At 37.9% G+C, this 25,155-nt stretch overlaps 1 protein-coding gene across 7 annotated transcripts in view; it reads right to left on the reverse strand.

Moving 5' to 3' along the window:
* LOC106668883 (nose resistant to fluoxetine protein 6-like) overlaps window positions 1–22,365 on the reverse strand; it is a 37,119-nt gene extending 14,754 nt beyond the window's left edge. Inside the window, exons 1-3 of one of the 7 annotated variants that reach the window (XM_024229145.1) lie at window positions 21,311–22,365; window positions 4,554–4,748; window positions 737–975 (exon numbers count right to left, since the gene is read on the reverse strand). In XM_024229145.1, the coding sequence (XP_024084913.1) occupies window positions 737–975; window positions 4,554–4,743 (429 nt within the window). In that variant the 5' untranslated portion in view covers window positions 4,744–4,748; window positions 21,311–22,365. The other 6 variants (XM_024229144.1, XM_024229141.1, XM_024229142.1 and 3 more) reach the window with 6 other exon arrangements.
* Window positions 22,366–25,155: the final 2,790 nt, after the last annotated feature.

Here is a 25,155-nt window from a genome sequence, read left to right on the forward strand (position 1 = left end):
AGGTCTGGAGAAAATTGGGGAAGGGGCAGATGGGAAATTCCCAGGTTTTCTAAATATTGATGAACAACTCTTCCTCTATAGGTCTGGCATTGTCATTCAGAAATCGAAAATCCCTGCCAATGAGATCCCTGGTTTGAGGGATGAAATCTTCGATAATTTCTTGTACATAACGGAATGCAGTGAGGTTGCCTTCAACAGTATGGAGTCCAGGTCGTTCTCCAGTGTAAATCCCATCCAGACCTTTACACGGCCTCATCCAAACTGCTCTGAAGGGAACACGAACAGGAACCCCTGTTCTTGGTACGCGACTCAACAGTAAACATAACAGCATTACTATTAGTGTTGCCTTCTAGGCGCTCGTTGCACCACATTCTCCTAAGTTGCTGGTGGTGGGTTGTTGCTGCAAGTCGACTCAAAGGGGCATACAATGTGAGGCCAACTTCTCACAAACGTTTACGGATCGTTTGTGTTGATGGAACTGTGTGATTCTGTCATGTTTCACTCCAACCTCTCGATCCATTCTAGCCCTACTGCTCGAGTCGTCATTACCCATGCCGAGAACCCGCTACTTCGCCTTAATCGACGATGGCCTCAAGACCTCTCACCCCTTATTAATCACTTACACGGTGTTAAAAATCATATTGTGATTACATTAATAATATGTATAAGCTAAAATTAAAACAAAAACTTAAAAAATTATTTATAGGCACCAAAGAAAAATGTATAATACATGTACCTTTAATTTAAGCCAGGCAGATTCAAAAGCTCCTACATCCGTGTATACGGCATCATTTCGGATTTTATGATATTCTGGGTAGACCAGAGCGTCAGGTTGAAAACTCAAAGACACCAAGCAGTATTGGCCATTCAAATTGTAACTAGGAACTTCAATGCTTAGACATTGATCGTACGCGCCAAAATTATAGCTGCTGCTTGTAAGAAATCCTGTTGGAGAAGATGCTGTCGAATCGTACACTAAAACAGGACGTCATAAAAAATATACTATTCTTATTTATGCATTTTCTCTGTTGGTTATTTCCTCAGCATAGGGTTGTAAATTATACGATATGTAACTTAATTTTCGTAGTATCGCTTTCATAGCTCTCGCCGGCTTCATTCTCAGCGTCCGATTATTATAAAATTATCGTGACATAGTTTAATTTTTTTTCATTAAGATCTAAAGGTTATGAAAGATAACGTGTAGTCCATAGCCATAACCTGAGACTTTAATGGATCTCCAATATGTAACAAATGTATAAAAAATACATATGATACACCACAGTTCACACGCCGAGCTCAAAAAAATAGAAATAGAACTGCCAAACTGTGCCAGGTTAAGAACGACGTCGGTTCCTGGCCCTCGGAGAAGAAGGAAAAGGCCATACCGACGAAACTTCACATAGTTCATACAAGAATAACGCACGAGCGACCGCGTCTTGCAAGCATAAAGTAACAGTCCAGCACATTTTTAATTGTAGAATGCTTGATTATATAGGGTGTAATTTGTATATGTCCCGGCTTAATTTCTCTTCAACCAATGACGCTATAAAAAAAGAAAAACACGACTTTAATATTTTTTAGACTACTTACAAATTTTCACCATTTTTTGGCAAATTGATTTGAAAAATTATACAGGGTAGCTCAGGCCCAGTTCAACTTCAAAATTTCAACTACGACCCTATACATCCTGACACATATTTTAAAGAATTCTTTACGCTGAAAACAAGAGTGCAATTGGATTTTAAATTGGTCAAAAAAATAACTAAGTTATGGCAAAAAGTTTTAAAAAACGCATTTATGCAAAGAACGATAATAGATCCCTGTCAAAATCAGACCCGAAGTCCCTGCACAAAATGAGGACGATACGGCTTAAAATTAATTGTAAGTGCGGAGTACATCTCTAATTTTAGTTTTTGAAAAACCTAAAACCCTTCCAAAAATGCGGAGAGAGCAATTCGGATTTTCGGGAACATACAATAAAATATTCAGCTCCTCGTCGAAATTACGGTGCCGATTTCTTTTTGTCATAACTTTGTCATTTTTTGACAAATTTAAAATTCGATTTCACCATCGTTTTCAGAGTAAAAAAACTTTTAAATGATGTGTCAGGAGGTATACGTTGAATTTATTTGAAATTTTGAAGTTGAACTGGGCCTGAGGTATCCTGAATAATTTTTCTCTAAAAAAAGGTAAAAATTTAAAATAAAAAACACATATTTATGTTTTTTGGTAGAGACATTGGCTCCAAAGAAATTCAGCCAGGCCATCTAAAAAGGACACCCTTTATAGGCAATATTTTGGCAGATCGTCGTACCTACGTGTAGTCTTGAAGCACGGCTGCAGGCACGATTTGCAGTTCGGGTACCTTAGTACTAAAGGGAGTTTAAAATATATGTACACTGTTTGTGTTGTGTTTATGTTAATTTATTCGAATGAACGAAATTTATTAGCGCAAAAGAAAGGGGGTTGTTTAACCCCGTCCCGAAGAAATCGAGTACTCTGTGGCGAGTGTATGACGTCCGGGGAGTAAATGCAAATTATTAGCTCTATTAGGAGGAGTGAATGTTAGTAACCAGACTTATGTGTTTGTATCGGTGGTGATGGGTGTGGGTGGCGTCTGGACTGTAAGAGAAGTCCGGTGGACAGCTGGATGTCGCCTTGCCGTGGTGGGCCACTCGGTTCCTGTAGGTCGCGGTGCTTCCTTGGGTCTTCGGATGCACACAACTATTTGTATACATAAATATATTTTGTGCCTATTTTGCAATTGTCGTAAGGTACAAACGAAAGGTAGGGTGACTTAACTTTTCATATGAAAGCAGAGAATCAGTAACGAGAACAAAATGCTCTTTGAAATTACATTTGAAAAATACGCGTGAAGACACCAAAAGAAGTAAATACGCGTAGAGCGCCAGCGATGACCTCATCTGTTTGTCGGCCCCTAATTCTCCCCCCAATCATGTGTGCATATATTTTTAGTGACGGCGTACATATCATTGCCATCAATGGAGTCGCGTCTAGGCGTCGGTCAGAAAATTAGAAGACCAACTAGCAGTATAAACTGAAGCTCTATGTCAAACTGCAATTAAGATTACAACAGAATGCTGAAGAGGAATCCAGTCAGAGCTTTGAAAGCACTGCTAGGAAAATAAATATATACACTGTTAGGCAAAAAATTCCACCCCCTTGTAATATAACTTGATTTGTATATATTTTTATATATTAATAAAAGTTTCACGTTTTTAAGGTTTAATAATTGAGTCTTTGTCTAGAAAAAATGTAAATTGCTAAGGAAAATGAAAAAAAAAGACGGACAGCTAAAATTTGTTTTAGATTTTTAATTAACATTTCAATATCGCATATTTCTCCCTCTTCCCTTAATTACATCTCGAAGACCCTCGGCACGTACTTTCTACCAGTCTGGAAATGCCTAGAGTCGGGGGAACGGGCTAGCCAGGCCTTGATGTTATGCTGTTGAAGGTACGTTTGTACTATGCGAGCGACATGTGGACGGGATTTATCGTGCATTAGAATAGGATTGTCGCTGATTTCATCGAGGATAGGCAAAGACCATCCACGAACACAACCAACTCTGCGCGACTCTCCATTGAAATTCCCGCCCACACCATCACTGGGCTGCGTTGAAAAGGTTGGCTCTGGGGGAAAATTACGGGCTTCGTACCTTTTATTTCGCCTTCTCCACACTCTTTCACGCCCATCTGGAGATCGTAGAGCAAATCTACACTCATCTGTAAATAGTACAGCAGACCAACGGCTGTGCTCTCGAGCAAATACGAGCCATGCAACTCTGTGGTTCTGGTAAATTCTGGCCCTCTTACGTGCCGAAAAGCATCAGTCTGATTTAATCTTCTTCGAACAGTGCGTTCAGAAATTTGAACACCTCGAACTTCCTGGAGCTGATGAATCGTTCGAACAACAGTAACGGCCGGTTTCGCAAAATTCTCAAAGTCAAAAAATGGTCATCCTGTGGTTCTGTTCCCCTAGGCGTGCAGAACCGACCCTTCTACGATAGGACCCAGTTTCTCGAAAACGTCGACCGGCGTGCCGCATACCTGATGGAACTTCCATCATCAATAAGTGCCACACCACGCGCAACATCCTCACCTTTAAGCGGCATTTTTAAGCTTAAAAACTGAAATTAAGAAAACAACGTTGAAAACTTAGTTAGTTATTGCTTCAGAATTCAAATGAGTCTGAATAAACATTTTAAATTCTGTAAAAATTAAACACTGAAAATTCGTTATCCTTGGTTTAGATTAAGGATTGTGTGTTTACCTCTAATCGATATTCCCAATTTAAAACATAGCAAAAACAAATATTTATTGGTAAAAACAATGAGATAAATTAATGGCAGAATTTTCTTTTATTGAGAAAATGAAACAGAAATCTATCGGGTGGAATTTGTTGCCGTCAGTGTATGTTTACGAGTTGGTCAAATATTAAATATCTGTCTAAAAAACAAAAAGTATGGTGTTTCATATGCATGTTTAATTTACATTTAAAGTTCAAAATCAACTCACTACAAAACTACTCACTTTTCACTGCCCAGAATGAGTTGTTCGAGAGGCAATTTTTGTAAAGTTCTCCATGTTTGTTACACTCCGCATTGCTATTTGTTACGACTGCTAAATTCTTGAGAGCATCTGGAATAACAGTCATTATCCATTTAATGTCTCCCTTTGCCATTTCTCTTGGCTCTACTGACGACATAGTAGATACACACATAAGAACTGAAATAAATAGAGCAGGGTTACTATAGATTTGAGGGAAACAGACAGCGGGCAAAAAATTGTAACTTCTTTTAACCAGCCGTCGCAAGGCTTAAATGTTTCCCGTTGAGACTTTTGTGTGCCGTTGATTCCCATTGAGTTTTCTTTTAGTGTTTCCTATTAAAACTAACGCGATACTATTGTTTTAATCGCAGTGATGTGTTAAAATTAGATGATCGGTTCGGTCTAATGGAAGTTAAGTGTTGCTTTCTTTAAAGGAAGCGCAAGGCCGTAATGGATAATAGCGTTAACGCAAAGTAGTTCCCCTTTTAAGGGCAAGCCATAAAACAGTTTTGAAATGTAAAGCATTTGAGGAATTGTCCTTCGGAATTAATCCAATTCTTATCTTGTGGGAAAGACAAAAAAAGCGATAAAGATAAATCAAACCTATTTAGAATCCACCCCAACTCTCCCCAGATGATGATCTCATGCACAAGTAATAAATGACCTTAGTATACCATTTTCTCTTCAATCTCAAGCCTTTCCATCCTCCTGAAGAGCTACATACACAAATCCCCAAGACAAAATCTAATTACGTCCATACTTCGAAACTTTCCTCAAGGTACGTAATATTGGGATGTCTGGAAAGTAATGCAGATTTTCATGTTTTCTTTTAATTACCCCTCTATATAGTAAACTGTTTACGAGTGATGGATTATTCTTTTGTACGAATGTCAACACTTTTTAACCTTCTTCCAAACAAAAATGTTTGTTTACTTCAATAGCATTTCGTTACTTGGGAATAATTCAGTCTTTGTTTTGGCAGCACCTCTTCATCCGTGTGTGTGTGTGTAAGTTTATCCGAGTGCAAAGTTGGGCTTATATAAATCAATAATCAGTAACCCTAATCCTGTCCAAGCAATTCCAACATCCAAGAACGATTTGGACTTATCAAAGGATGGTGCAAAAAGTCTAGGGCAAGACTGAATTAGGAAAAATGTACTTTGTATTCATTTACCAATTAAAATATGCGGACATTGGGCGCGCCGGGAAAAGGGTGGTTTTAGCCTGGATTCCAGGACACGTCGTACTGGAGGGGAACGAGAGAGCGGACCTGGCTGCGAAAGGGGTACTCTCGTTCCTCACAGTGATGATGTTGAGACCACCCCGATTCGGCCTGACGACGCTAAGAGAATAGTGAAAAATATGATATTAGACAAGTGGAAGCGTCGTTGGGCCGAGTCGACGACGCGCTAGTGTCCGTCAAGCCGACGGTCAACCGGTGGAGCCCGGAGGGGATATTTCGAAGGGAAAGCGTTGTCCTGACCCGCCTGCGGATCGGTCACACATGTGCGACTCATGGGTACCTAATGGTTGGCGCGAGTCGACCTAGGTGCCCAGCACGCCAAGATGACCGACTCAAGGTGTCGCACGTGTTGGAGGGGTGTCGCAGCTTGGCCCCGTATAGGGACCGAAATGGAATACCGTCGGATTATACGAGAATGCTCGAGCATGGCAGCGAGTTTAAGGAAAAACTTTTTAGGTTTTTAAGAGATATTGGGATAATGGGTTGTATATAGTGGAGTATTTATTTCATAGGTTAAAGTTTAGATTTAGTTTATGTTAGAATAGGAGTATGCTGGTCGGCGGTGCAGCATATTTCAAAGCTCCGCTAAGCCAGGTCGGGGCGGAATATCGAGTACCCTCCCATCTCTCCAATCTATGTCTATAAAGAACTTTGATAGCCGCAACACTTTAGGCGTTGGGACGGCGCTCATCACTGTAAGGTAAGGTCCCAGGTTCGAATGCAGTGGCCCTGCATTCGAACCCGACATACTTGCAAACAACGGCACCCTGAGGGTTGAAAAACATCTATATAAAGGCCTTTTCCAGTTTTACTCATCAAATATATGATATTGTGCCGTTAAATTGGTAAATTTCTAATCTGCAGTTTGGCCTTTTCCGTCCATCAAGAGCAGCTTTCCCATGTTTATTTAGTCTGTCAGAATCGTTTATGCGTTTCCTCATTCAGCACTGTGTCCATTCTCTCAGCTGTGTCCTTTTATAAGAAGATGGAACCTCAGATGGATCACAAATTAATCAATAAACATAGCCAATCGAGTCTAAATCGCAGTAGAAACAACAAATACTGCAGGAAAAAAGTTTAAAACAAACCGTCGACTAAACTTACTCAAAAGCACTGGAATACATCTTGAGAGGAAAATAACAATCTCACTGATATGTACATAGGCGAAAAATTAACCGATAATTAAACTGGAATTAATTGAAATTGCGTTGAGATTTTTTAAAAAGCAAAAGTTTAAAATAGACACCAATAGTTACGGCGGAGAACAACAATATAAACTAACAAGGGGACGACCAGATTGGTGGGTCCCGGTTTTCTACCAAACTTTTTTTGGTGATTCGACACTCCAAAAACACGTATCCGCCACTTCTTGTGAATAGGCCCTGATTTCGTCCCCCCCCACCAAAAAAAATGGTTGAAATTTTCCGTTTTAAATATTTTTATTTCGCCGTTCTAATTGCTCAAATCAACTATAGGCATTGTTTATGTAGATTGCAATACCAATATAGTAAAAGCTATCAAAGTTTATCAATAACCAAAAAAATTCTAAAAACCAAATATGTTTCGAGTAAACTAAATCATAGAGTTTGTTCCTTTAAACTAATATGAAATTTCGTTTTAGCACCTCTAGAGACCCCTAAACATAAATTTTTGTTTGAATTTAAATTTATCGATTTTTTAGCCCCTAAAAGTTTTCCGATTTTTGAAAAGTCGTTATCGGAATATCTTATTGAAACGACTATAATTCAAAAACGGCTGAAATAATTTTAACGTAAAACACATCATTTGAAAATATTTACCATTTAAATATATAAAATATTTCTGTAAGAAAATACACAAAATCGTAAAATTATTTATAAACAATTGACCTCGTGTTTTTAAATGGAAATAACAGTCCGATATTAATGTTTGATATATTTATAAAACGCACATAATTTCTTGTAGTTTTACGAGAATAAAAATTATGACCTAGTTTACTTGAAAAACATTTAATTTTTGGACATTTTTTGGTTATTGATCAACTTTGATAGTATTTTAGAAATGATAAAGGTGGGGTGAGTATGTTGCTAATATCTTTGAAAGATAGTTCTTACTCACAGTTTGTTATAAGTTAAATGCTTTGACTGGCAAATTAATAGAAATGATAAAGGTGGAGTGAATAAGATGTTCAAACTGTGATTAAGAACTATCTTTTAAAGATATTTGATAGCTTATAATATAGTTGTATTGCAGTGTACATAAAAAATGCTGTAAAATGATATATTTATATAGTTGATTTGAGCAAGTAGTACGGCGAATTACAAATTTTATTCACAAGGCTGTGTCTGATGTCTGATATTTTGGAGTGTAGAATCACCAAAAAAAGCTTGATCAAAATCCGTGACCCACGAACCTTGTCATCCTTTGTAAGACAAAATGTTATAAATTAATGATTTACAAAAATATGTGTAGAAAATCAAACAAGTAATACCAAATATTGCTTTTAATAAGTTTTTATTTTATTTGTGTAAAAAAAATCGTGGTTTAGTTTTCATATTGTCAAATCTCTACTTATAAATCTGCTGTTTGCGTGATTTTTAAATCTTGACGAGTTTAGGTTTGTGCCATATTTACAAATACAACCTTAAAAACTCAAAAAATAAAGTGTGAACTGGACTTTTCACAAATAAAGACGAATGTAAAAGTGTAGTAATTATAACTTATTACCGTGATAAGCAATATTGAACCTTGACAGTCAAACTAAAATTATTATTTTAGTTCAATATCGAAAATTCAAAGGCTTTGAAAGTATAAAGCTTGTTATATTTTAAAATAGGTGAAAGCCTGAAATTCGGGCTTTTTTTTTTTGCAAAATTCAACCTACTTGTCGTGAAGGATGTAACGTCGAAAACGCCGAACATTTTGTTTGGTACTTACGAGGGGATTTGCGAACCGTATTTTATAAACTAAGTCCCCACCACTCGACCTACTTGTACATATTATTCCATCGTTACAAAGATTTGGGGTCCTTAGCGAATGAAGCTCGGAAAAACGCGATTTTTTATATTAATAAAAACATTTTTCCAATATTGATTGACTGCATGAAGACCGATAATGCACCCAATTTTGTTACAACCCTCAACGTAAATGGAATAAATCTCTTTTGCATAAACCGAAGAGGAAAATAACTCACATTTTGTTATACTGTGGTATTCAATAAAGAATCCAATCTACTACTGGCTCCCGTAAAGATCCAAGATCCCAAATTGGTTTATTTCCAATTTTGTATTTTATTGCTGTGTTGTAAGTCGGTCCCCGTTAGAACAAGTAAGTTAGCAATACTTGTTAATGTAAGGATTATAGACAATATTGTTCTTTTTTTATGAGGATGTAAAACTAACAGCTCGCCAACCAAGTAGGGAACAATTTTGTAGAAACGTGAGAAGCGAATAGCCCGAATAAATAACAAAAAAGGCAACGATTTATTACTGAGGATAGCCGTTCATCGCGGACCGGGCTCATCTTGTAGAGGGTCCCTTTAAAATGGGATGGGCTTTGAACACCTTTCCCGGAACGCCATCGACAAAATCAGGGGATGCATAATGGCAGCTCCCTCGAATTACGAGATGTCGCGCGGGCGGCCAGGTCATCAGGATCAACCCTTGCAGGCCCAACGGATTTTGCTCTTCCTTCCCGCTCCTCTTATTGGAAAACCAAAAGGGATAATTGGTAATAACGAAAAGGTTCAGTCAACCGGGCTCAGTCATTTAGCCAAAGTCTTGGACTCGAATTGAGTTGACTGTCAAGAGTTAATACTTAAAGAACTGCCTCCAGCTGACTCTGTATCAGCGCCATATATCAAAACGTGTGTTTCGTCCACCTCGCGCTCTCTTCTGCCTCCAAAATTTCCGGCCGCGGACGTTCGTCGTCATTCGTCCAGCGTGTCTCATCACCTAACTAATTTGTAGATTTAAAAGTTTTTGAATCTTTTCAAGAAATTGAAAAGGACTCTCGTTAGTTTGTTTTAATTCCGAAAGTTCAAGGACTAGGGTGTAAATGTCCCTCTTGTCTGAGTAACTGGTTAACAATGCATTTTTTATTTCAGGCCAACTACTTGCGCCTGAGTTGAAGTCTATTTCCGCCGCCGGTCCCTCAATTTTCGAATTGAAACTTGCTAATAAATACTCATTTTGAAAATCGCCCAGATTCATCACTATGTAATTTTTGATTTTTGACAAATACCAATGAACCTTGCTAACACTTCAGGCTCGCCCTTAACAGTTGGTATCAGGTTGAGATACTCGCTTTTTAACCTCTTCTTTTTAACCGTTTCTGGAAACGGGGGTGTCATGATTTTATGAAATTCTGTATTAATTGTTTGTGCCTTATGTTTAATTTTACAAGATTTTTCAACCCCTTTTTTAACTTCAAATTTATGTGAAAACTGTTCTCTTAAATCTTTTATAAGACCTATTTTGTTGGCACGCAAAATTTATAAAAGTTTTTTTAATCAACTCACAGTACTAGGTGACACGCTTCCATGTTAATTCCTGTGAAGAGCCTCTTTGATTGATTGGTCCTTGCGGTAAACAATTAAATTGAAGAAAATTATATTCCCTAATTTTCTCCGCAGGTGTCCTACCGACTGCGGCAGTTATGGTTTCGATGTAAGAAACTAACTTTGTCAAAAAAACGTTTATTGAACGTAAACTATAACTTTACACAAGGATTCTATTTTAAAGTGTCTATACAGTTCGGAGTCGCTAGTGGATCTGACAAAGAGGGGTCTAGTAAGCGTCCAATTTTCAAAGAACGATTTTACTAATGACGTTATTAAATTTATAAAAGAATTCATCGTGCCTAAAACAGCATATCACTTGTATTTTGAGTCAGACTATACGAAAAATTTGTGAAAGTAATAATGGAGGTATTCACTTATTCAGAACTAAAATTTTTTAAATGTACAGAAGAACGTATCGATGTTTTAGAGGAATCCGATATCAGTGAAATTATAGAGAAGTGTCGTATTTCAAAAACAAATCATAGGGGCATCACGGAAACGGAAAGTGGAATTAAACGTCTATATTATTGGCCTAAGGTAGGCCGTCCACTGGAGCCGTTTTTGGCCGAACTTGCACGGCCGTGCACCGGATGATCCAAAAGCGAAGAAACGAATGAGCACGCGTCCATTAGAACCAATTCGTTTGGTCGTGTTGGGCCGTGTACGGCCGAATCACTTTCCGATCCAAATAAAGTTGGATTTTCCGGTCCTATTCGGCTGAATGGTTACTTCGACTATATTTTTTTCTTTCCAAAAGGTAGATCGGGGATGAGGCGTACTTCGACTTCAACTGTCAACCACGTGACATCAAACGCTCACCATTGTTTAATGCCGTTCTTTGCTTTTTGCTTACCTTTTCGTTTCGTTTTCATTTCGATGGATTGCGAAAAATTGATAAGTGCGATTGAGGAGCAGGCTCTTGGGACATGCGTGATCCACTGAGTGACATCGGAGAGATGTCCAGCGAAAGCTGTGGTCAAGGATAGCTTTAGAAATGGAACTTCCAATATTTTTGTTTATTTCTTTCATTCCATTTGTAAGTAAACTAAGAATTTTCGAGCAGCAACAAATCTTCTACATCCACTTGGGCTGTGTCGTGAACTGACGAAAATCGGCTACAGTGGACGACGGCGTTCGGCTATATTGCCAGTCGTCCGTTTGGTCAAATAGTTCGGCTGTTGAACGGCCGTCGTAGTTCGGTTACAATGGACGAGCAGCCTAGTCTGTACAGGAATTTATTAATAAATGTGAAGTATGTCTTTTAACGAAATACGATAGACAACCCCCGAATTTAAAGTACAATTTGACTCCGACACCAAGCAGACCTTTTGAGATTGTTCACATTGACACAATTACGCTAGAGAATAAAAAGTTTTTAACAATAATAGACACTTTTTCTAAATTTGCTCAAGCCTACAAAATAGAGTCGAATCAAGCAATCGAAATAGTGAATAAATTAATAAAAATTTTTGCATCTTACAATATTTCAAAGACTATTGTGTCAGATAACGGGCTGGAATTTAACAATAGTCTAGTCAGGGAATTACTATCGCTACATAGAGTCGAGTTGATTTCACATTTTCTCAACACCCAGAATCAAACGGCTCTATAGAAAGATTTCATTCCACCCTCATCGAGCATATCCGACCTTTTAATAATCAACAAGAATTCATGCACGAAGATATCGAAAACAAAGTAAATTATAGTATTTTGGCATATAATCACTCGATTCATTCAGTAACAAAATTAAAACCATTGAAATTATCAGTGGGCATTTACAGAACGAATCTATTTTTAAAATCAATTTAGAACAACAAATTTTAAGTAACTATGTCAGTAATCATAAAAGGAAAATAGATTTGTTATATAAAACGATCAATGAAACTTCTTTAGCGCATAAAGAACATATTATCGAAAAACGAAATGAAAACAGAATAGAAATACCAGAAGTAAATATACTGAACGAAGTTTTTGTGAAAGTCAAGCAAAAACAAAGCAAAACAAGGAATAAATACAAAAAGGCGAAAATAAAATCCATAAATAAGAATCTAAAAACTGCCGAAATCATCCCAAGTCATCACAACACAATAGATTAAATACACATATCAAACATTAAAAGACCAAGAAAACTAACAAATTCTCGCGACATTCCAGGTTCTTCCCACTCCTCTTCTGGACCACAACCAGAGGAATCAACATAGTTTGCATTACAAACGGCATTGGCATAATTCATGTAAACCTTGGTTTGGCAAAGTTGGAAATTTCAGAACATTCTTTTATTCATTATTTTAGTTTAAGAAAGTTGTTTAGTCAATTAGACTATTTAGAAGAATTTTATAACCATGTATCTACTCTAATGTCTACTCTAATCAATTTTGTTAAATAGTAAAAATGTAGATTGCGTGACTGATAATAGTAGTAAAACAAGACATATTGTAAATACTTTAAAATTAATTAATCATACTAAAAATATAATTGCAGAAAAGCTAGAAATAGTTTTTGTAGAAATTAAGAATTATGCTAGAATAAAAAGACGTTTATTTAATGGTGTAAGATCTATTTTAAAGATGTTAACTATTTTCTTAAACCCAAAACCCATATTAATAAAATAGATATAATAAGTTTAAATAATAATTGTAAACAAACTAAATTGTAACTATGTTTATACGAACAAATCAACTATAAGGACAACCTGTGCGACAAGGCCATACTTCTTTCTGGTGATCCATGGAACTGTACATACACAGAACTCGTAGTAACCGACAATCATCTGACTTGGATACCTGAGCTCAACCAGTATTTGGCAGTATTTCCTATTGAAGAACCTATTAGTATAAGCCGCCAGGATGGTACTACAGCAAAACGACTAAAAGGAGTATTTTTACTGAACATCAACGGCAATAAAGTGGTCTACAGGAACAGAGAATTGTACCACTCGCCAATCATCAGGACTTCCTACATTTCAACGTCCATGAGCATATGGACCATGCCAGTCTACTGTTTATTGATCATAGCCTCAGCTTATGGAATCTTCACATGGTATCGCACGCGGAGACAACCCTTGGCCATTGCAACCGCAAGTAAGTGATAGCAGTATTGTCTTCCAACAGCTCAAATATACATAACATTACATGCCATTATCAAAATTGATATTAAAAAATACCTTATAAAATACCTCATTATGAAAACAGGACATTCAGGCAAACAAAACTACAGTAAACCATACCAGCAGCAACCGTTTAAACCGCATTTTCGTACTCCAAAATGTATTTCCCAAATACTGTTTGAAATACCAATTACGGTTCAAAATAAGGAGTACTGTCTCATCAAGATCAAATTTTAAAAATTTTCAAAAAATGTCTTTCCGGGTATGAATGAACTCATTTAAAAAACTAGAAAAAATCCCGTCAGAACAAATACAAAAGATAAAAAAACAAATTGATACATTAGAAAAAGCTGTCAGTAATTTTTCTGATCATTTCTTAGAGCCAAGCCCCAAATTTAATACAATTTCCCAGCCAATTAGAACTAAAAACTATAAGTAAATCACTACCAAATTTTGTCGACTGGAAAAATAGAAAATGGCTTGTAGATAACGGATCACAAAACTTTTTATAAACCCCTCTTTAGTCTCTCCTACCATTACCAAATTTAAAGATTTTACTGATAAGACACAAAATGGCAAAGGTCATGGCACTGGACCCTTTTTAATCCCGAGAATGTGTTCCCTACAGCATCTAAAATAAAGATGTATTTATTCAATTTCTCACCTAAATAAGATATTTTATTAGGATAAGAGATATTAAGTTTTAATGTCAATTAAGGCAAATGTTAACTTTTTCTGAACTCCTTGCACCAACGAAACCAAAAGTGCTGTTTGTTTTTTTCCATTCTATAGAAATGAGTTGGTCTGGACGTTTTCAGCAGGTCTTCTTCTGGTAAACTTGTAATTCATCTTCCGATCTGGAAATGCGAGGGAGTGAGTGCAGAAAGGTCAGGTGAATTTGAAGAAGTAGGTGTAAGTGGGCGGAAGTTCAGAACACCTTCCACTTCGATCACTAGTGTATACAAATCGGTAAAATTTAAATGTGTATTTCCCAAAACTTTTTACACGTGATTTGCAAGATTTTATACCTGTCTCCCAAATCCCTCCAAAATGGGGTTACATCGCAGGTATGAAATGGCTGTTAAAATCGCTGTCGGCAACACTTTGACTTGGCTTCTCTTGTTTAATCAGGTCAGTTAATAGCTTCTTGTTTCCCTTACTAATTAATTAACTAACATTATATATTTATTCTGAATTATAAAATGGCCCGAAACATGTATAAAATAGAATTAGGGAAAACTATTAGCAAAATTGGGGGGTATTTAGATTCGCATAAAAAACATATCAGGCAAACCTATAGGACATTCATAATGTCCGAGTTAGAAGGTTTAGGAAAAGTCTTCGCGGAAGTAGCTAGAAATGAATCTGGCAGTAATGAATGCCAAAGGGAAATAAGTAAATTGTTAGAGAAAATGGAAAAAAGGGAGAGTAGGATATACAAGAAAATGGATTCGATTAGAAAACAGCCGAAGAAGTATGTAAGAAAAATCAAGTCGGAGTTGGAAGACAGAATAGAGAACCTGGAGGCTAACAAAGTGGATAGGTTCGATGTAGTGACGGAGGAAGCGGACCTGTTCGTTCTAATCGGGTCCGCTGGAATCCCTGACGATCTTGACAAAGAAATAGAAGATGTAGTTTTTAGGATCAAGAATAATGACGAAGTCGACCCTTTTACAAAAGTAGGGTCGACGGGAATCTCTGAATCTCTAGATAAGGCGATCGAAGAGGCGGTCGCCAAGTAATTCATCCGACGGAGCGAAATTGCGGGGCCCGCTGAATCTGTAGGCAATCCACCGCCGGCTGAAGACGAAATTGGCTGGACGGTTGTAAGGAGAAAAAATAAGAATAAAAGTTCGAAGAAGATAAGTATGGAAAATAAAAAAGTGCCCTCCTGCAAGAAACAGTGGCTAGTCGTCCACGGGGTATGAGAGAGGGTAGGAAAGAATTCAGTAATAGAAAGGATAGTGGAACACATTGGTGTTCCAGATAGATGCGTGATCAAAGCCTGGAAAAGGCCAACCGAAGGAAAAAGGGATGTAATTATTGAAGTACATTCCGACGCGAAAAATGCCCTCCTTAAGAGGAGGAAATTCAAGATAGGGCACAATGCTTGCTGGGTGACAAAATGTGTCACCCTAAGGCAGTGTTATAGGTGTTTCGCCTTTGGGCATAAGGCACGAGAGTGCCGTGCTCAAGTTAGATGTATCAAGTGTGGCCAAGAAGGAAAAATGAGCAGTAGTAAGGTATGTAGGGTCTATGTTAGGGAACTTAGTAGGTGGGCGGATAGGTTTGGTTATGTGTGATCTCCGGATTGCACAAATCAACCTCGCGCGCTGCCGGATGACAACGGGCCTGTTGACAAGAGAGGCCTTAGAAAGGTAGATAGATATTCTATTGGTCCAGGAACCATACGCGTACTTTAAGAATATCCCGGGTTTTGGGATAAAGGATAGAATCGTTATAGGAGACTACGACGACCGCGGTAACCCCATGGCGGCCATTGTAGTTCTAAATAAAGACATCGACGTATTGAAGTTCGACCACTAGTCCGATCAGTATTGTGTGGGCGCAGAGATAAGTGGTCCGGGAGTGCGTCAGTGCGTTTTAGTCAGCGCGTACTTCCAGTATAGGCAGCCCACCACTGAGTATGTGGAACGGCTAGAAAGAGTTATTATAGGGATAGGAAATAGAGAAGGTAGGGACATTATTGGGGCAGATGTCAATGCACATTCCCAATGGTGGCATAGTAGAAGTAGGCGAGACGACACCAGGGGGGAGTGTGTGGAGGAATTTATATCCTCCCATAACCTTCATGTCGTCAATAGGGAAGGATGTTTGGCTACCTTCGCCAACTCACGGAGGGAGACAAACATTGACGTCACATTAGCCGGTAGGGAGCTTGTTAACTGGATCGCAAATTGGGACGTCCTGGATACGGACATAACCAGTGATCACGGGCTCATTGTGTTTGAACTCCGAGGGAACTCTGCAAACCCTGGAGGAAAGTCACAAAAAGGCAGAGTTAGGGTAGACTGGGAGAAATTCCGAACTTGCCTGGAAAATACCAGGTCGGACTCCCCGAGAGAGCAACTAGATGAAGAGGTTGCTAAGTTAGAAAATAGGTTCAAGCAGGCTATAGTAGGGTCGGAAATTAAACCGGCAAATAGGAAAAATAGGAAGCAAAAATGGTGGACAAAGGAGCTGGAAAAAACAAAGAAGCTCGTCCATCGGCTTAGGAAGACTAGTCAGCGTACCCGGGACGCCTTCGATGCCAGGGTGTATAGGAATGCCGTCAATGCTTTCAAAAAGGGAATCATTGCGGCAAAGAATAAGAGCTGGGGTGAATTCCTCCAGACTGAAAAAACTAAAAATATCTGGGGATTAGGTTATAAAGTAGAGACAGGTAGAATTAGGCGCGATACGGTAGTAAACGAATTGAGGGATAATAATGATAGGACCAGCTCCATAATAGAAAATATGGAGTTATAGTTGCGCGAATTCGTTCTTAAGGACGAAATTGAGAATGAATCTACTTTTCAAAAGTCGATACGCGATGGTGTCAGGGTCGAAGAAGCAGAGCTCGACTCCGAATACATCACAGATATAGGAGAAGATGAAGGCCTGGGAAGCGGTATTTATGAATTTTCATAAAAAGAAAGCCCCAGGTCATGATAGGATTACCATAGAAATGGTAAGGGAAGGCTGGAACACGGTCAAAGAGGATATCCTTTGGATATTCAATGAATCAAGCCGTAAAGGCGTTTTCCCTGCTTCATGGAAAATCGGGGAAGTGGTCATGATCCCGAAGGCCAATAAGGATCCTAAGGAGGTCAGATCTTATAGACCCGTGTGCCTTCTCCCGGTGTTAGGGAAAATCTTTGAAAAAGTGATACTTGGAAGGGTCGCTGAAATGATAAAATTAAGCGAAGATCCCGACCAGTATGGCATGGCTGCAGGAAAGGCTGCTCGGTAGACGACGCCCTGATGGGTATGAATAAGGAAGTAGACGATACTAGGGATAAATACTCCTCAGCGGTATTTTTCGACATTAAGGGCGCTTTTGACAGTCTCTGGTGGCCTTATGTCAAACGTAGAATGTTAGATTTAGGAATAAAAGGCACATGGTACAAAGTGCTGAATAGTTATCTATCCAATAGAGTAATGAACATCACAATAGGTCAAGCGAAAATGGCCAGGAATGCGGCGAGGGGCGCCCTCAAGGTTCTGTTCTTGGTCCCAATCTGTGGTGTCTCGTTTTCAACCAGCTGCTAGGACACCTAAGATCGATAGGCTTTAGGGGAAGGGCCTTTATGGATGACCTCTGTTGCTTGGTTAAAGGCTCTTCCAGAAAACAATTAGAGGATAAGGCCAAACAAGTTGTTATGGCAGTTAGTGAATGGTGTAAGAGAATCAAATTGGAAGTCTCAAAGGAAAAATCAGCTTTGCTTCTCCTTAAAGGGAAGCTCAATGCGGAAAGACTTCCTTTAGTAATAGTCCACGGAGAAAAAATTAAATCCGTTCGCGAATATAAATATTTAGGTGTTGTGTTAGGTGAAAGAATGTGTGTTAAGAAACACATTGATACGGTTTGTAAGAAAGTTGAAACCGTTTGGTCGAAGGTTAAAAGGCTTAGGACCAGATGGGGGGGCTACGGCTTTAAAGAGCTGATAACGCTGTACAAGGCCCTCGTCGAGTCGGTATGGTGTTTTGCGGCGCCCTTCATCTGGAAAAAATGGAGGCGATAAGCAAGCGTCGCCTTCTCTCGTTTCAGAGGAAAATCCTCATGTCCATTCTGGGGGCATATAGTACGGTGTCCACAGTAGCCCTGCCAGTGATAGCAGTGGTCTTGCCCGTTGATCTGAGGATCTTGAAGGCCAAACTTAGGCACGAGGTCAGAAGAGAGGGCAAAGGAGATAGGTTAAACGACGAAGACGAAACAAATTTTAGGGACTAGAGGAGTTGGGAATGAAATCGACCAATTCCTTCAAGATAGGTGGCAAAGAGTTTGGGAAACAAGCCCGCACGGACGCCGCGTGAGGGATGCATTGCCAAGTGTTCGTTTAGAAAACATGGAGGCGATAAGTAGACGCAGGTTGTTGGCTTGTCAGCGGAAAATTCTGATGTCCGTACTGGGGACGTACAATACTGTATCGACAGTAGTTCTGCTTGTAATGGCGGGCGTACTACTGGCAGATATGAGGATCTGGAAAGCTAAGCTTTGTCACGAAATTCGAAGGGAATTCAGGTTAATCGACAAAGATCAGGTAGAGGGTTCTAAGGAAAGATAGAATTTGGAAAGAAATAGATGAATTCCTTCTAGGCAAGTGGCAGTGGGTGTGGGTTGCAAGCGCTCAAAAGTAATGGGTGCATTGCCAACGGCGAGTTTGAAAAAGCGGGTATTACGTCTGTTTATTAAGTAGTTCTAGATTCAAGATCACAATGATTAAGATTAAACAACTAAATACGCAATGACATCCTTTAGTACATAGTGTTTACAAAATGTTATACAAAAATGATTGAGCACAATTAACATTAATTTTGGAATGGATGTTGCAACATCGGTACCTTGGGGTGTAGACGAGCTTCTTAATACTCAACCAAACAAGACAAACGACTGTCCTACACTGAAGTGACTACCCTTTCTTAGGGATGGTCTTTTTTATTTTTTATTTTATACACTGGGTTATGCAACACATATTTGATGCGTTTCTTTCCGACTAACACCGACATGTTGGTAGGTATAGATTTTTTTTTATATCAGTCCTCGGTGGCAGTGTGGATGGAGTCGCTGACTCCCAGCCGTGGAACCTGAGATCTAATTGAACCTACGGCCAAATATTTTTAAGCTGCAAGGAGCCAGATATGGCTTAGGAGCGGCACCGAAGGCACAGACGGTAGGTATAGATTGGAGTGAAGATCTGCAGTATTGGCTTAGATTTAAGTAATATAAGGGCTTTTCTCGGAGAGGTGTGTCGGAGAGTTAAAGCATGGAAGGTGGTTTAAGACCTGAAACCGAAATATTTATCTACCTTCTTAGGCCTTTTATATTTTAATTTTGCTTTGAGCTGAGTTTCTCGTTAGTCATTCTCGAGGTTAGTAGTTTGCCCTAGGAATGTCAGGTAGAAAGGTCGTCGAAATTATCAGTCAAAAATTTAATTTAAACCGATTTTTTTTTTTTTTGAATAAGGCTAGAAACACGACATCAAATCATCAAAGTTTTGATAATTTTCTGACCTATCTTGCTTACAAAACGTTTTTTAAAATATGCATAAAGCAGTATTTTGTTGATTTATCTTTTTAAATCGTACCAAATTAAAATACTCTGCATCGTAGAACATTTTTGTTTTCATGTTAGCCAACAATGAAATTAAACCACTAAAAATAATACCTATTTTAAATCCCTAAATAACGATTTATGCTCCATAAATACCCCCTCCTTTTCAATAACAACGTGTTCATTATAAATAAACTTGAAATTTTTAATAAATCGGCTTAATCGGGTTAATGAAGCTTTTTAAAAAATCTAGCTTTAGTCAAAATGATATTAGCATAAATCGTTATTTAGACATTGCACAAATATTTTTGGTGTACCAATTTTAATTAAAGTTATACATAAAGTAAAAACTCAAATATAATCAGAAAAACAATCACGCACAGAAAGGTTAAACGTTACTCGTGAAAAAGAAATATAAATCCTTGAAGAATCCTATCTGAAAACAACTTCAATCATAAAAAAACACAAACTCAAATATTTTAAAGTGAAATACGTAATATAAGTGTAGAAACTAGGAACGATCAATCACTTTTTTTTAGAAACGAAATATGAAAATACACCCAAACCGTACCAAAAGGCTCCAAAAAATACCTAAACTAAAATTGATTTCAGGACAAAATGTTTCTCCTGCTTTTTCCAATCCTCGAAAGACTCATTTGTTGTAATGATACATGCATAACGTTAATACAAAAATTTCACAAATCGAACAGGTTAATATCAAAAATTTGTTTCAATAATTAACTACAAAAAATCAGAAGAGAAGAATCATCAAGAAGAGATAAGTAATGTCATGTAAGTATGTTATAACTGTTAAAAAGTCAGACAGAAACAAAACTCGACTATCTGTTCGTTAAAAAACATAGAACTTATTAACGGTCTAGGCACTGCTATTTCTTGTCTTACTGGAAATATGGACGTAAATGACAAGGTAAAATATGACAAAAAATTGGAAAAAGTTCAAGCCAATGAATGGTGTAGAAAATCAACTGTCAGTTAATAACCAATTAACAAAAAACTTTAATAAAGATATCCAACTCATTCGTTTTAATAATTTAAAGGTCAGCAATCATTTTATTTTTTACTTATTTATCATCTTACGTACGAGTCAAAATGTTAGAACTTAATCAGCAATCTCAAGAGCTTATTTTGCTTTTAAATAAAGTTGTTGACTTAACAAGTCTAGAGTACTGCAAGTACAATATTATTCATTTCAGTATCTTATCTCATAAAGAAGTAGCGAACGACATCAGCAGCTCCAACATATCGTTAAACGTTACCGAAACATCATAGGTGAGCTTGAACTTGGGGTGGAGGAGTTAAGAATTGAAAGAATTGCCTTTATCTGCCTCAGCATCAGCACCCTATATAAATCCGTGTGTTTCGTCCACCTCGCTCTATCTTCCGCCGTACTACTCGAGTCTCAACACTTTCAAACTTTTTAATCTACTCTTGTACGTTTCAAAAGAAATAAACACATTTTAAAAAAAAAGGTCTTTGTATTCTGAACTGACAACTTCTTGTTTGTTAGCCAGTGCGAACTCAACTAATAGTGCTGCTTGTGGACCATTCTGCTTACCGATGTTGAAGGCCTTGCTAATGAGAATAGGTTCCCCTATCTCTAAAACTTTGTTACACAGCTCCTTCACTGTCTTCTCCTGACAATCCCGTAGGCATTCCTTTAAATTTTAAGTTCTTAAATCTGCTTCTCTTTACTATTTCAATGATCTTCTCTCTCAGCTCATTTTTCTCCTTTTTTAGGGACTTTACTTTTTCCTTAACAGATATAATTTCTTTCCGGATTTCGCCAAAATTATTATTAATACTTTCAATATCTTCCTTGGTTGCGAGTGAATTCAACTTGCTTTCAAATCTCATATTTTGACTTTGTTTGTTGATTTATCACCCATATTTTCACAATTGTCCTTCTTTTTTTAACAGTATTTTCCTCTAGCCCTTCCGGTGACGACTAGCTTCTCACTCTCTTTACCCTTGATGTAAAAGAATCTTCCAGTTTCCTTTCTTTACTGTTCATATAATCGAAAAAAACAGATGGGTTATACAACAAAAAACGCGAAATACCTGTAATCTGTTATTTAAAGAAGAACAAAACGTAAACAGATGTCCAAAGGAAGAGAACTGTGTTGTTCCGTCGATTCCATTCAAAAACAAGTAAACAGTATGCCTAGCGTGTGCATGAGTTCTCACACTCCAGGTCGGCAAGACACCTGCCAAATCTTCCTAATCAATTCTTTCCGTCGCCGAAACAATTTTTCAAATCACTCCAAATCTGTTCGACAGAAATGACCGAAACTTCACAGATATATCGCAATCACTTCAAATGTACACCATACCAAATTTCAGTTTTTAATTTACAGTTAAAATATATAAATTCATTAATGTTTTGCAGACACGAAGTGCACAGTATCAGAACTCCGGCAGCAACTCTACCGTTTTGATGTTTATTTCATGTATGTACCCAGCTTTTCGTTTTCGTTTCTGCCTTTCTTCCTCCTTTTCCAACTCTGCGACCGCGACCAGAAAAATAATTTCCTCATTACTACTATTTATTACGAATACAATTATTGTAACGTGGGGACTGCTGCAAATGCAAAATCAACACTAAACCGCAGCGCTAGTCAGAGGGAGGGGGAAAATTCGACCAACGCGATCAAGAGCGGTTCCTACTTTCTACATAGTTCTAAAGGAGGGAAAATTCAAAAGGTGGGGTTGAGATGGGAAGTTGGCGTCCGAGTGGATCGAGGTCACGATAGCTCAAGTGGTAGAGCAGCGGCTTATCTAGCCGAAGATCGTGGGTTCGAATCCCGCTCGTGCCATTGACTCTTTTATCTCAACTAAAAACCTTAATTAATTGTTTCTACATAGTGTGAGGACCTTCACAATTCCGACCAGCGCCGCGCCGTTCCGTGCCGCGCCGCTTCACCGACCTAGTGTGCGCCCAACTTAAATAATCAGTAATTAATTAGTATTGGCGCCAGCCATCTTATTGTAGAAATATGCTTTGTTTTGGATTTCTGCAATCTGTAATCCAATTACCACGTTCCTTACAGTCCCAGTCCTGCTCCTTTGACAGAAAGTGCCCTTACGTCTCTGTTTAATCTCGTATTTTTCTGTCCCTTATTAATTAAAAAGATCTAAAATCACGCGACTCTCCGAAAACCCTCTGTTCTTCAACATCTTTCTCTTCCACCTGAAATCATCTGATATTCTGCGGCGGGGTCAGGGGAATCGGGCCCGAGCCCCTAATCTTCGTGCAGCCGTCATTTGAGGGTAGGTGGTAAGTCCCTTATAAATCTCTCCCGTCATTTATTTAAATTTTGGATTTTTCCATAAATTTATTTGATTAACTTTTCATTACCTTTTTCATTTTTTTTTTCTTTCCACGGTATTGGCCGTAACAATTAGCGTGGAGGGTGTATCCCCAATTACTCCGAGCAATATCGAGCACTTTTAGGTAGTGTGATTGCTAACCAGATGATCATGTTTTTATCTTGTTTCTGTGTGTTTGTGTTTGATATTTGTCTTATTTTATTCACATAAGAGGCCCTGAGGTACAGAGAGGCTAGTAATATGAAAAAGAAAAGTGAGTTGTACCATAAAATATCGTAACTCTGCTGGAAAATCTGAAAAATAAATTGCTAAGTACGAGGGCTGGCGTTGACCAATGTAGTTTGTTGGCCCTAAAAAAAGTTCAGTTTTAAAATTAATAATTATTCAGAAATCGTGAGATGCGGTCTGGTGTGGTTTTTTTATGTGTTGTCTGCATTTCAGCAAAAACGTTCTCTGGTTGATAGCCGATGCGAGTTTCTTCTCATTGTTGGCGATGTCCTTCAGAATACTTTTAGCAGCGGGTCCATATGTAGTTGAAATTTGTTCATAGAATCCCATGTTCTTCGTTCTTCTCGTGTAGAAATGTGTGGTGATTAGTGACCGTTAATCGATAATTATTCAGAAATCGTGAGATGCGGTCTGGTGTGATCTCACAATTTCTGAATAATTATCGATTAACGGTCACTAATCACCACGCATTTCTACACGAGAAGAACGAAGAACATGGGTGGGATTCTATGAACAAATTTCAACTACATATGGACAGCAGCTAAAAGTATTCTGAAGGACATCGCCAACAATGAGAAGAAACTCGCATCGGCTATCAACCAGAGAACCTTTTTGCTGAAATGCAGACAACACAAGGCCCTGAAGATAATCTCAATAAAGATCGAAACGTTGGCACGATAAAGAAAATGTTTTTCTGAAACCTACATCACACCCGGCCGCATCTCACGATATCTGAATAGTTATCGATTAACGGTTACTAATCACCACACATTTCTACACGAGAAGAACGAAGGACATGGGTGGGATTCTATGAACAAATTTCAACTACATATGGACACGCAGCTAAAAGTATTCTGAAGGACATCGCCAACAATGAGAAGAAACTCGCATCGGCTATCAACCAGAGAACTTTTTTGCTGAAATGCAGACAACACATAAAAACACACCAGACGGCATCTCACGATTTCTGAATAGTTATCGATTAACGGTCACTAATCACCACACATTTAAAATTAATAAGTTTTTCAAAAATTTCTCCGGTTATCAGGTCGATTCCTGGAGCTTTCTTAGAATTTATATTAGTTTTTATTTCTTTGGGTATTTACTTCGGGGTAAAATGTTTAATAACTTATTCTGTTTTTTCGTAGGGGTTGTCGTCTTTTGGTTTAAACGTTTCTATCAAATGAAATGTAAACGTATTAAATTTATCTTTATTAATTTGTTGAAGTCGTGAGGACGATCATCTGGGCATGGGTAAATTACAAAACATACGTTGTTTGGAAAAAATACAATTTAAGATGTAAATATAAATTTTGAACCAAGTATTTTATGCTCACATAAAGTGTGTTGCTATTCTTGTGGTGTCATATTTGCTTCGTGTGAAATTGTGAAATATGAATTTGAATTCTGCTGTTTTTAAATGATTGTGACAGAGTGGGAGTAAATCTGGGAAAATTACTTTGATCATAGGCGGTTTTATTTAACTCATTTTGAGGAGAGATCACATTAAAATAGCTTTTAAAAACCATAAAACAGTACATACACTTTCTTCGATAATCAAAGACCCAACACCAACAGCCTACAAATCCGATGTAATTTATGAAGATGCCCCCAATAAAGGTCGAAACGTCGGCAAAAATATGAAAAAGGTGTTTATCTAAACTACCTCACTCTTGTCCGCTCCTCACCATTTGAACAAATTAACAGGTCACTTAAGAAAGACACATTTATCTTTATTATCTCTTGTTCATGAGCCTTTTTTTTCTAAGTGGGGGAATTTGGATGATAAGTTTATTTAATTTTAATGTGTCGTGTTTAGTGACCGTTAGTCAATGAATATTTGGA

Source organism: Cimex lectularius, unplaced genomic scaffold (assembly GCF_000648675.2).
Source record: "Cimex lectularius strain Harlan isolate CLEC.00 unplaced genomic scaffold, Clec_2.1 scaffold376, whole genome shotgun sequence".
NCBI lineage: Eukaryota > Metazoa > Arthropoda > Insecta > Hemiptera > Cimicidae > Cimex > Cimex lectularius.